The sequence below is a fragment of the Tenebrio molitor genome, chromosome 2 (assembly GCF_963966145.1).
Source record: "Tenebrio molitor chromosome 2, icTenMoli1.1, whole genome shotgun sequence".
NCBI lineage: Eukaryota > Metazoa > Arthropoda > Insecta > Coleoptera > Tenebrionidae > Tenebrio > Tenebrio molitor.
Window position 1 is genome coordinate 24,865,159 of NC_091047.1, and position 12,451 is coordinate 24,877,609.

Below are 12,451 nucleotides of genomic sequence, written 5' to 3' on the forward strand. Positions count from 1 at the left end.
AATGCTACCTTGTTTCCATTCAGTTTGTCACTATTTCTTCACAAAGAGTGCCCACTTATATTTGTAAGATATGATGGCTCTAGAACAGCGGATGGATCCAACTGAGTTTAAGATATTCATAGAACAAAATTTTACAATCCGCAGATCCGATAAATTTTTGTCCGGCCTATGATGGTCAGATTTGATTGCTGATGTGGTTTATGAAAAGCTACGGTGGATTGGCACATGTGCGTGGATTCTCCAGTAGTGAGCTAGCACAGTGGACCGTAAAAATGGGGTTCATGATAAACATTCTTTTATATGTCAGGACATGTACCCGCCGGAGCTCAAATTAAAGCACCAATGAATGAGAGGAAAATAATTCTTGGTAGATCAAAATCAAGACCACTTGTCACCTGCTCCATGAACCCGTTCCAAACGAGCATACTTGGGGTGTTCGATGATTTTCCATACAATCAGAACCAGAACAAGTCTGGCGCTGAGGGCAGTATTTCTCCACCAAATTCACAGACTCTCTACAAGTTGTTTAACCACACATACTAAATTACGTTAAAATAACTTATTTGATCGGTTTAGGCCGTATACGTGATGTTTGATGCCCTGAAAACGTGTTTTCATTTATTTTTCCCAAATTCCATCTTTCGAGGATTTCGGTTATTTGCCACTTTTGAGAGAAGCATTGGACCTACAGCTGCCCGTCAGATCTCGATTTAAAGCTAAATAAATACACTTCAAGTTCATTGTCCATGACTTTTCTCATGGGATGAGTATTTTTGACGATATTTAATAAAATAAGAGACGTAAACAAAAAATTTTCACTTTTTGGAAAAAATACCCAATTTTAGAAGAGCTCTATCTCGGAAACTGCTGCATGCACAAAGTTCGCTTGGGCCTGAAACTGTAGCGAATTTAATCTAGTTTAAAAAAGGTAACTTCAACTTTTTCAATGAGACTCATATCTTAGGAGATATTCAGCAAAAACTGAAAATAGTGCAAACATTTTGCTGTTGTTTGGCTACCACGCAGCGCGCACAAGTCTTTCGAAGTTGCAAATTTGGTGTTTTACTCTTGGCTGAGATCCAAACAACATATTAAAAATTCAGAACTACATGACCTTTTGCAAGGTCGGACCCTTTTTTTATGTTTATATTGACTGGACTTGTGTTTCAAGTGGTTTGAAGAAAAATGAAATCTTTTAATTCTGGTCTGAAACATATTTTTCTGTATGGTAGAAGTAAATAACCTTCAAAGATATAATTAAAGAAAAACATTTATTATAAAAAGATAAACATATTTCTTAAAAACAGATATAACCGTCACAGTTATTGTGGCTTGAATGGACAAAAACCCGAACAATTTCTAAAGTGAACTAAGTAATTCGTCGAGAAAAATTGTCATGTGCAAACCACGTATGATGGCTTTATTTATACAGAATGTTTGAAAAAACTCTAGAACAAATTAAAAGATTAGGTATCTTAGATTTATGCATGAAGCTTTTCCAAATCCACAAAAAATGAGGTTGTGATACAAATAACTTATCTCTCAAAGAAAGTAATCTAATATAATGTTAAATGAAAAGCGGAGCAAGTTTCTGATGGAAATTAATGGAGGAATATGGGGGGTATCGTATTTCAAACCGGATCTAGTTATCTCGGGAGGAATATACATAGTAATTTAAAATATCTATTGGTTATTAAAATTATTTACAAAATATCTGTTTCATGAAAATGTGTCAAAATGTCTTGGACTCTCTTCTTGTATAATATTTCATTATATTTCACATCCATGAACTGATCTCCATTGTCATGTTCCGTTTTTTCGTTTGCAGTATTTATCATACCTATGGCATCTTCTTTACTTATTAATTTAACTTTTGTTAGAAGAAGAGATAACAGCAATCCAAATCTTGAGTGGATTTTCCAATCGCGAGTTAAAGCTTCTCTAGGAAGTAGCTTCTCTGGATCACTGCCCAAGTTCTTTGCAGCAGTGCAAAAGCTTTCATGGTAAATGTTAAGGTAATCTTCTAATTGGTCGAAGAGTTGTTTTGAACCCCCAGTATAAAAGAAGTAGGACAGGTCACAAACGGGAGTTCCAACCATACCAAGTTGAAAATCTAATAAATTCATTTCTTCCACTTCAGAATAATTTTGTGGATCCTACAAACAATAATGAGCTCTCACTAAAAACAAACACAAATTATTACCTGATATTTAAACATCATGTTGTTAGACCAACAGTCTCCGTGAAGGATTCCGTAATATTTTCCACTATAATTTATACTTTCATAAAGTATTTCTTTACTGTTTTCGATGTATTTTTTAAGCTTTACCATTATTTCAGCATGCTCTTTAGGATCCAACGCTTTGTACGCGAGTTCGACATGACTTGTGATTATATTAACAAAACTACCTTTTTGAAAAACTTCATTCCAAATGTTCTTAAGCGATTTAGTCAACCTTGAAAATTCTTCAGGTTTCTGATCTTTCAAGCAAAATGATATGGCGTGAAAATGACCGTAAGTTTTAAATATAAGCCTTGCGTGGTCGTCGTCCAACAACAAATCTTTTTCCCTTAATACAAATCCTTCTTTTGTGATATCTTTGAGCACTATAATTTCTTTTCCCAGTTGACCATCACTGACGAAGTATTCGGGAACAGAATCGAAAGGTTTCGATATGCCATGATCTTCTTCAAATTTCCTAAAGGCGGGACAGATTACCGAATAGAAAAATATTTCATTTTCATAAGCCAAGTCTATGCGGCTTTCTTCTCTCCTTATTTTCTCCGTTGGTGCTTTCTTAACAGCTAAATCGTATTTCTTCTTTGTTTCGTCATCTATAATGGACACTTTGTAAAAATCACCGAGAAATCCATCTCCTTTCAAAGCGTTCAGGTTTAGTTTTAGAGAGAATTTTTTTAAATTAAGCTTTCTGGCGGTGCTATTGAGCACTTCAGTAAGTTGGTTTTTAATATCACTAGCACTGCTCATCTTTATCAAATAAATGTAGTATTGTACAATCACTAGATCTAATTTGACAAATTTTCCCCAAATACATTATTTATAGGCGCCAAATTATTATTATCGGTTTATCTAATCATTAATTTTTTATCATCCAAAGAACCGAACTTAGAGCTCTTAATAATTATTCTTTAATAATAATTAATGATTATTAAGTTTTTAATTGTTTATAATTTTTTTAGGTAATTATTTTAGGTAAACACGTGTAATAGACGTCACCAATTCAAATATTTTTAAATAGGGTTTATGAAACCTTATAAAAGTGCTAGCCATCGTTGTGTATTTCCGTTAGTAGTACTGACACTTTCAGAGAAATCATCTTTTTACTGAAAATGTACACAAATGTCGAAAAAAAAAAATAAAAAAAAGTTAGTTATACAGCCTAATTTTGAAAGTTGTGCAGATGCAGCTATTTTAGAATAAGGTAGTACGTGTTAAAAGAAGGCAAAATAACCCAACTTGTCTTGTACAAATGTTAATGGTTTACCATCGTAAATATTATCTTTCTAGGTTTGTCTCTAAAAGTGAATAACGTATGAAAAATTAAAAGAAAAAATTTGCCATAATGAAGGTTATTGAATACTCCATAGATAATAATCTCAAAGATTGGTGTTGAAAATGTATCTAAATCCACTCGCGGCTTTGTCTTTAAAAACCAGATAAGATATGCTTTTGGAGAGTTTACATTTTTCAACAAATTGCTTTAAAAGGAATTTATTAACTTATAATTTGATTGGCTGATCAGAGTTATTTATTAAATTTTCTCGTCGTTACTCATTATAAATGATAAAGTAAAAAATGTTGACCATCTTTCCAAACTCATTCCAAATGAATCAACAAAATGTTATTAAACTTTTAGATTAACATTGTAGTGACACAGTTTAAAATTCAAATTTAAATTCCCGGTACTGCCACAATAGCGCGTCAAATTTTAAGGTACTAGCGGCTAGGCTAGGAACTAAGGGACGGGGTTGGCAATGCTGGGGAGAGCGGAAATAGAGCGGGGGTGAAGGGTCTCGCGTGCGTGGATGTAAGGATAGTTGGTTCTGTTTTGGAGTTTTCTAAAATAACATACCATGTGGAACGTGATCCATTTTTTTTAAACCTTGCTTTGTACAGTTAGTTTATCCCGCTACCGTCCTGGGTAGATATTGTGGGTCCCCGTGAACAACTAGACGTTTCAATTCACACAGGGTAAATGATGCCGTGTTAGTTGTCTTTGTTTTCGTACCAGGACCACGTGGTAGAGGGTATGTTTGTAGATATTATTTTGTTGCATGCTGTTTCTCTCGAGAAGCACCCAGTTGTTAATTTTAAGCGTTATTCTCTAAATTTTTCCTGGAAGATGTCATTTTCAGGTAATTAGTTAGTTTCGCAAATTAGTAGCGGTCGTCTTACTCACGTGCGTCCATTTTGTTCTTTTTCTTTCGCCAACATTTTCTAATGGCACTTTGCCCACCATTTTAATTTAGCGATTGTAGTGTCGTAGTCACGGAGGGAAAATGTTATCATGTATTTATGATATTGTAATTTTTCTTGTTTGTTGCATTAAAAATCGTTTTTCAATGTGTCGCTAGGTTTCGGATGAGTCAGAGTTTAGAATGTTCTAGGTACGACCCTATGGGGGGCTAGGTGACATTCAGGAAGTCGTGGGGTTTTCTAGTAAATTTCTGTGGGGTCCACGGTTAGTTAGCGAAGGCGGACCTAAGCCTTGCTTTATGCGGCTCTGGAATGTTGACGTGAAGTCCCGCGGCGGTTATAGAGACCTCGGGGTTTGTCGGTAAACGGTTGGTTAGGGACGGCGGACCTAGGCCTTGCTTTATACGGTTTAGGAATGCTAATTGTACAACTGCGATACGCTTTTATCACTCGTTAACATAGTCCGAAGCGCGTTACCCCGAGTATCTATAAACGTTGCTTGATCTCAAGAGCTCAAGATGATTCAGATTATTCTTTAGAGTCCCCTCGCGGCTGAGAGTTTGGTACCTCCAGCTCGTAAGTTCCTGTTGATGTACCTTGACCGCGTATTTACGAGTACTAATTAAGCATAGTTTTGTCATTAATCGAATTGTAAAATATGAGTAATACCTGGGATACGGTTTTAAAGAGGGTTTTTATCAGTCCCTGTTTGTGATAACTAAATTATAATTTGTTTATTTGTTTTGCAAACTGTCATTTTGTCTGTCAGTTACCCGTTTTCTGTTTGTTCCAAGTGTTGCCGCCTCAATCTTGTTGTTTGTCTTTGCAATGGCCTCAGCTAATTAATTTATTTTACATCGTTAAACTTAATGTCTGTTATTTTGGAGTCGTTTCATTTTTAATTTATTACAGGCATTTTTCAATAAAAGGTATTTTTCGTCCCTCACATGTGTGTTTTATTTTGCGGTACTCTTCCAGCTGGAACCCTCATCGTTTGCATTCCGAACATTTTCCGCCAAAAGAAAAACACAACGTAAGGCCCCTCCGCTTCGATGACGATCACCACCACTCTTGTACCAGTTTTGCGCAGGTTCGAATATTTGGCGGAAAGAAGGAATGTATTAGATCATTACAACATGTATAAGCAAAAAAGTTTTGTTGTGTTCCGTATAGTTGTAAACCAATGTTAAGAATTGCTGTCGTAGTAAATAAAGTAATCTTCTAATTTTTCGAAAAGTTCTTTTGGACCTCTGATGTAAAAGAGGTAGGACAGGTCATAAACAGGAGTTATAGCCATAACCAGCTGAACGTCCAATAACTTCATGTCTTCCACTCTGATATTGTGGATTCTGCAAAACTGTAATGAGTTTTAACCCAAAACAAACACTTCGTTACTTCTTTAGTGTTTTACAGATATTTTTTAAGTTTTTCTGTAATATCTGAATGTTTGCTGGGATCTAACACTTCGTATGAGCTTTAGACGTAACTTTCGAGTACCTATGTTAACACACTACTTTTTTCACAAAACTCTTTCCAAATGTTGAAAAGTGCAAATTCTTTAGGTTTCTGTTCCTTGAAACAAAAGGAAATTGGTTGGAAATGTCCGTAAGTTTTAAATATAAGCCTTGTGGTCGTCGTCAAATAACAAATCTTTTGTCCTCAACTCAAATCTTTCTTTTATGATATCCTTGAACCGTAATTTTCGATTTAGGATAAAAAATATACCAAAAAAATGTCAAAGAAATTTATTTGATGCTTTATAAATTGCCTGTTTGATCTGAATTATTTATATTTTTGTTTTTATCTGATAAAATTGATCTTGAGACTAGGGGTTATTGAGAAGTTTCTATCGTAATGTAAAAAGCAAGTACGTCTTTGCCAAATTAATATTTTATTCAACACAATTACCCATCAACTCTATGCATTTCGGACAAGGTTCATAAACTTAGTTGTTGTAGACCTGCAATAAATTAAACTAGCTTTTAGGCACCCTTAATGAAAAGGGTAATTTTACGTACTCCCAAGCAGACTGTTTAGTAAGGGGGAGATTCACGAAACTTTGCAAATTTGCAAATCGTTAACGAAACGGCAAATACAATGCTTCAACAATGTCGGTTGTCATGGTTTTGAATTTGCAACGCCTTATCGAGCCTTACCGAGTTTCGTGAATGACCCCCTAAGTTAACAACAAAACCGACAAAACCGAGCAAAAACCATATGAATCAAGGAAGTTAAATTGAGAGGAAGGAAGGCGCCCTATGCTGGTACATTGAAAGTGATACCAATCGTTCCTTCTCCAACAACCTTTTATGGCCCATCGGGTAGCGCATCGCGTTGGCGCCAGTGGCGTTCCTTTAACCCCAACAACAAGGTGTTAGGGTTTTTATGCAGATACTTCATGTTACAATAAATCCATCGGGTGCGCCCCGTCTTTCATGGTGGACGATACGCCACGTTCCAGCTGCCTCGTCAGCTGGACTGAAACGTAAAAGATAAAGAGAAACCGACAAGAAAACTCAAAGGGAAGGCAAGGTAGAAAGAAGGATCAACGACAACGATAAGCGAACGGGAATAAGAAGGATCGGGAAGAAAAATTGACACGAACGAAACAGTTGCGGTAACATGCCTAATTGTAAGTGAGGGTTTAATGAGTTGGTTACTTTCGAAGTGTTAGAGTAACGATGGTACCATCGGATAGCAAAAAAACTGGTGCGAAGTGTTGGTCCACAAAAACGAAGAAACAAACGGAACGAGATTTTCAAACCGTGACAAACTTTTAAAAAATGATAAGTTTATGAGTAGATACCATCGGTTAGCAAAAAAAACTAGTACAGAGAAAATATTGTGCGTGTAAATAGATATTTTTGACAAATTAATTTTCATTGTCAAAAGTGAGAACAATAATTTTTAAATAAAAAATGCCGAATTTAACTCACCAGAAAGCTGTATTGGAAACTAGATTGGGGGATGGTGCAACAATAAGACGTAGAGCAGCAAAATTAAATGTCAATAAAAACAAAATGATGCAACATATGTATTCTATTCGGTGATTCAAAATGATTGTGGATAAATTATGGCAAATATGTACGAAAATTTATGTGGCAACTGTGTGGGTGGGGTAAAATTCGTAAAATTCAGCCAAAAATTATATCGTAGCGGTAGCGTAGCGGTATGTGGTATGTAGCTGTAGCAAAATTTCATTTCTGTATCTTGCAGCATCGATATTTTCTAAAAAACATTGATTATTTATTTAATTACTAAAACATTATTACAATTGTTACCTTTAAAAAAGATTGGACATTGACAATATTCTAATCTTTGGGGGAAATGGGTGAAGATCTTTTCTCACAATCGTATGACATAAATAAATGTTCAATTGAAGTGCCTGGGGCTTCTCCCATTGCTTGTCTCGCTTCTTCAATCACTTCTGGAGTTCTTTTCTTTGGGCCGCTTCCAGGTTTTCGTCCCACAGATCAATTTTCTTGAAAATTCTTTAAGCAAATTTCTAACAAATCAGCGCAAATTTGAGCAGGACCGGTTTCAAAAATTTCAAAAAAATTAATTTATTGTATCTTCATAGCCGTACACATTTTACTAAGGTGGTTTTGGCTTAAACTCTTTAGAACAACGCATACTATCACATGTTAAAAGGAACGTCTCAACTTCGAAAACACCCTGTATTTCACTGCAATGTCTGGGAATTCTTCTCTCTTCCATAGATAACGCAAGGGAATACTGCCAAACTCCACTTTTACACCATTTCGATAGTAAGACATTACCATGAAGACTTGATGTTGTTCAATAAAAGCCATTGTTCGCAAAAATATCGGAAAACAGTAAAACACTGACGCAGAATTTCGTTTTAGTTCTTAAAAGAACTGATTTTTCTACGCAAAACGAGGAATAAAATCGAGGGAAAGAGGATGAATGTCAAATGTCAAAATATTAATATGCCAATTTAGAATGTATTTCGATAACGATATACTAAATACGAATTACGTACTTATGCTAAAAACTTAGGGGGTTATTCAAGAAACTCGGTAAGGCTCGATAAGACATTGCAAATTCAAAACCATGACAAATGATATTGTTGAAGCGTTGTATTTGCCGTTTCGTTAACAATTTGCAAATTATTTGAGTTTCGTGAATGACCCCCTTAGTTAGTTTTTCTATTCTGAACAACAATCACCAACAAACATGTTAACTAATCCCAATAAAACTATCCCGTTGACAAACCTACTGTATTAATCCACATGTTTACATTGTTAATCAGGTTTAATCGATTTTTTCTTTTAGCAAAAGTGTTTTATCACAAGTGGGGTGACACTTTATCGGTGGATAATAAATTATTGGTCCTGTAAAGTGGGTACTATACCTAAAAGTAAAATGGAATATCATGATGAGATTACTTGAAGGTTTGCATTATTGTCAAAAATGATAAGTGTTTTTCAATACTGAACTCATTAGTCTAAAAAAACTTGTTAAGTTAAGTAAGATAACAAGTAACTAAATGTATGGCCCCACCACAATTCCCGCTATTTCCATTATGTTTGTGTAGACTGACTAACTACATAATGATATACCGGGTGTTATGGAATTCCACGTAATAAATTTAATCACTATAACTCTTTAAAATAAATATTTTTACATATTTAGCTTTTTTAATTGAATATTTTTTTTTACTTTTTTCTAACCCCTAATTTGATACTTCGCTCATGGGATAATTATCAATTGAAACGAAAGGATGAGTGCAAATCTTTTTGTGCGAAAAAAACCGGACAGTTTTTTTAAAGAAGGAACGACCGCTGTTCTAATACTAATTTTTACGGTTTTTCATTCGAGAATTTTTATTAAAAAAAATTTTTTTTAGAGTAATTTTGTTTTCGTGCTTCGTTATCAATGAATGTGTAAACACATGAGCGGGTATGCATTTTACGGTTCAAATTATATTTAATTTTAACTCTGTTTTGAAGAATTTGCGGAAAAAATGATAAATTATGTTTTTTTTTTAATTTAACGAATCCTATTGGTGGTTAAATTTGTTGCGTGGACTTCCAGAACACCTAGTATAACAAATATAACAAAATCGGTTTGTCTTCTGTTGTAATTACAAAAAGCTGGTCCCCAGTCATTTCCAGTCTTTATTTACCATTCAATTAGCATTGCGTGCGTGGTATTATATCGCAATTAGATGTGACGTATCATAAAGATTATATAAGTTAAGGTATTACTAGATAAAATCAGTTATAGTAACAAGATAGTACGGTCACCAAATATTTTACTGTTGAAAAAATCTAAGTTCAGGTAATATTATTTCAGATTTAAAGACATATTTTAAACATGTATTTTTTTTAGGTTGTAAGTATTAGTCAGAGATGACTTTAATCACGAGTAGTCTCGTTTACGACGTAATAGGCCTATCAGTGGCCGCCGTAGTCGTATTTGTTACATACTTCAAATGGAAGTTTAATTATTGGAACAAAATCGGTTTACCAACATTAAATCCGACAATTCCTTTTGGCGACACCAGAGGCGTGATACTCGGAGAAACTACATTCGGAGAGCAATTTGAAAAAATCTACAATACCTTCAAGGCAAAAGGGGTAAAACATGGCGGGGCCTATATGGGATCCCGACCATTCTACATACCCGTAGATCCGGAAATTGTGAAATGCATCATGCAGAAAGATTTTTCGCACTTCGTAAATCACGGCGTTTACGTAGACGAAAAAAACGACCCCCTCAGTGCCCATCTGTTTGGTTTGGAAGATGCAAAATGGAGAAACATGAGAGTCAAACTGACACCGACATTCACTTCTGGTAAAATGAAGATGATGTTTCAAACATTGGCCGATTGTACCGTAGGCTTGAAAGACGTAATGGACGACTCGGCGACCAATCATCTGCCAGTCGACATTAAAGATATTTTGGGTCGTTTCACAACCGACATCATCGGTTCCGTTGCTTTCGGACTAGAATGCAACAGTCTTAAAGATCCGAACGCCCAATTCAGAAAATATGGTAAACTTGTATTTGACGCGGGCAGATGGGACCGCTTCAAAGGACTCATTGGTTTTACTTTTCCCCGAGGTATACTAAGATTGCTAAAATTCAAAACGACAAAACCAGAAGTCGAAAAATTCTTTATGAAAGCAGTCAAAGATACGGTAGATTATCGTGAGAAAAACCACATTTACAGAAAAGACTTTATGCACTTGCTTCTACAACTGAAGAATCGAGGTATGGTAAAAGACGACGAGAAAATAACCGACGAACATGGAACAAGTGCCGAAAAAGCTCTAACAATGAACGAACTGTCGGCACAAGCTTTTGTATTCTTCTTGGCAGGATTTGAAACTTCTTCGACTACCATGACTTTTGCATTGTACGAATTGGCCACAAATCCAGACGTACAAGATAAATTAAGGAATGAAATCAACGAGGTTTTAGCTAAACACAACGACAAAGTAACTTATGACGCTATGATGGAAATGAGTTATATGGAAAATGTACTGAACGGTAACAATCAATATCTTAGATGATACAAGTCAATCAAATTTCTTTTTCAGAAACTTTGAGAAAATACCCCCCAGTACCACTGTTGAATAGACAATGTAACAAAGACTATATAGTTCCAAATACAAACATACTCATCGAAAAAGGAGTTCACGTGGGCATTTCAGCTCTAGGTTTGCACAACGATCCGGAATATTATCCGAATCCGCAAGTTTTCGATCCTGACCGGTTTTCCGAAGAAAATAAAAACTCTCGACCTGGGTTCACATGGCTTCCATTCGGTGAAGGACCAAGAGCGTGCATCGGTAAGAACGCTTCCAAATATAATTCGCAGCTACATTAGAATTGATTATTTTAAAGGTCTAAGGTTTGGGATGCTTCAAAGTAAAGTAGGACTAACGACGCTATTAAAAAACTATAAAATCAAAGTGAGCAACAGGACTAAGGTTCCTTTGACAATGGAAAAAAATTCTTTCATTACAACAGCAGAAGGAGGCATCTGGCTTGACGTTGAAAAGTTAAATTAAGTGAAAATCTTATTTAATACAACTAATTACTAATACAAAAAAATGTAACAAACGCTACAGAAGATAATTTAAGTTGTAATATCTAATCTTTAACTACCCTAGTTAATGTCAAGTTAAATTGGACTGAAAATGCCTTTATTCAAAATACAACAAAATATTTATAGCAATAGAGGCGGAATTTAATAAATTATTATGAAAGAAAGTAGAAAAAACGCAACTCTTCCCAAAAAAAATATATATATACAGGGTTTATCAAAACTGGCGGACCAAAATAATACGGTGAATTCATCATCTTCTGGGAATAATAGGAAAAATGTTCAAATAAAATCTATCTTAAATAGTGATTAGGAAAGAAGCAATTTAAACTGACCAATCCTGTTGTTGATGTTAAGTTACCTATAAATTAGTTTTTTGTTCGACACTCTCAGAATTTGAGAATTTTCTCCTATGTGAACGGATTTTGATAAATGTCACAACTTGTCAAAACGAAACGTCAAGCTAATTTTAAAGATTTTAAGAGATTTGGAGCCTTTAAGGGGCTCGATGGCCCACTCGTGCCAAAAAAGACCCAATTTACGCACGAACTCATTAAATAAACTACTATTATAAAGCTATCTCGATCCCTATTACGGTTGGCTTCAAAAAAAACGGGAACTGTCAGAAAAAGTTCTGTCAGATTTTATTAAACTTTTATAGTTTGAAACGGCCTTTTAGAATTTAGGTTAAAAAACTGCACTTATCTGTCAGAAATACTACTGTCAAACAGACACAAATTGACATAAATTGACAAATTAAATTTCCAATTCACATTAGGTCAAATTTCATTTCCCGTTTTTTTTTTTGAAGCCAACGGTACGTTGTCATAATGCACATAAAACATAGATATTTAGCTTTTAACGTCATCCTAATGAGTGTCAAGTTCTGACAGAAACATACCTCTCTCAACAAAGTATGATTTAACAACAATAAT

At 34.9% G+C, this 12,451-nt stretch overlaps 2 protein-coding genes across 2 annotated transcripts; one reads left to right on the plus strand and one right to left on the minus strand.

Annotated features, from left to right (window-relative positions):
* Positions 1–1,670: 1,670 nt before the first annotated feature.
* On the minus strand, positions 1,671–3,044 carry LOC138124851 (uncharacterized). Its single transcript, XM_069040030.1, has 2 exons — positions 2,204–3,044; positions 1,671–2,156 (listed from the first exon to the last, which is right to left on the minus strand). The coding sequence occupies exons 1-2, from the start codon at positions 2,987–2,989 to the stop codon at positions 1,704–1,706; spliced, it is 1,239 nt and encodes a 412-aa protein (XP_068896131.1). The 5' UTR covers positions 2,990–3,044; the 3' UTR covers positions 1,671–1,703.
* Positions 3,045–9,584: 6,540 nt separating this feature from the next.
* LOC138124846 (probable cytochrome P450 6a14) lies at positions 9,585–11,650 on the plus strand. Its single transcript, XM_069040025.1, has 4 exons — positions 9,585–9,742; positions 9,794–10,957; positions 11,008–11,259; positions 11,315–11,650. Exons 2-4 carry the CDS (start codon positions 9,814–9,816, stop codon positions 11,479–11,481), a joined length of 1,563 nt encoding a protein of 520 aa, XP_068896126.1. The 5' UTR covers positions 9,585–9,742; positions 9,794–9,813; the 3' UTR covers positions 11,482–11,650.
* The last annotated feature ends 801 nt before the right edge of the window (positions 11,651–12,451 follow it).

What these genes read in the sequence shown, in the direction of transcription:
- LOC138124851 (XM_069040030.1), bottom strand. Translation starts at nt 2,989, where the DNA reads ATGAGCAGTGCTAGTGATATTAAAAACCAACTTACTGAAGTGCTCAAT. An exon ending in ACATGATGTTTAAATATCAG is followed by an intron (nt 2,157 to 2,203) that starts GTAATAATTTGT and finishes TATTGTTTGTAG; the next exon opens with GATCCACAAAATTATTCTGA.
- LOC138124846 (XM_069040025.1), top strand. Translation starts at nt 9,814, where the DNA reads ATGACTTTAATCACGAGTAGTCTCGTTTACGACGTAATAGGCCTATCA. An exon ending in TATGGAAAATGTACTGAACG is followed by an intron (nt 10,958 to 11,007) that starts GTAACAATCAAT and finishes TTTCTTTTTCAG; the next exon opens with AAACTTTGAGAAAATACCCC. An exon ending in AGGACCAAGAGCGTGCATCG is followed by an intron (nt 11,260 to 11,314) that starts GTAAGAACGCTT and finishes ATTATTTTAAAG; the next exon opens with GTCTAAGGTTTGGGATGCTT.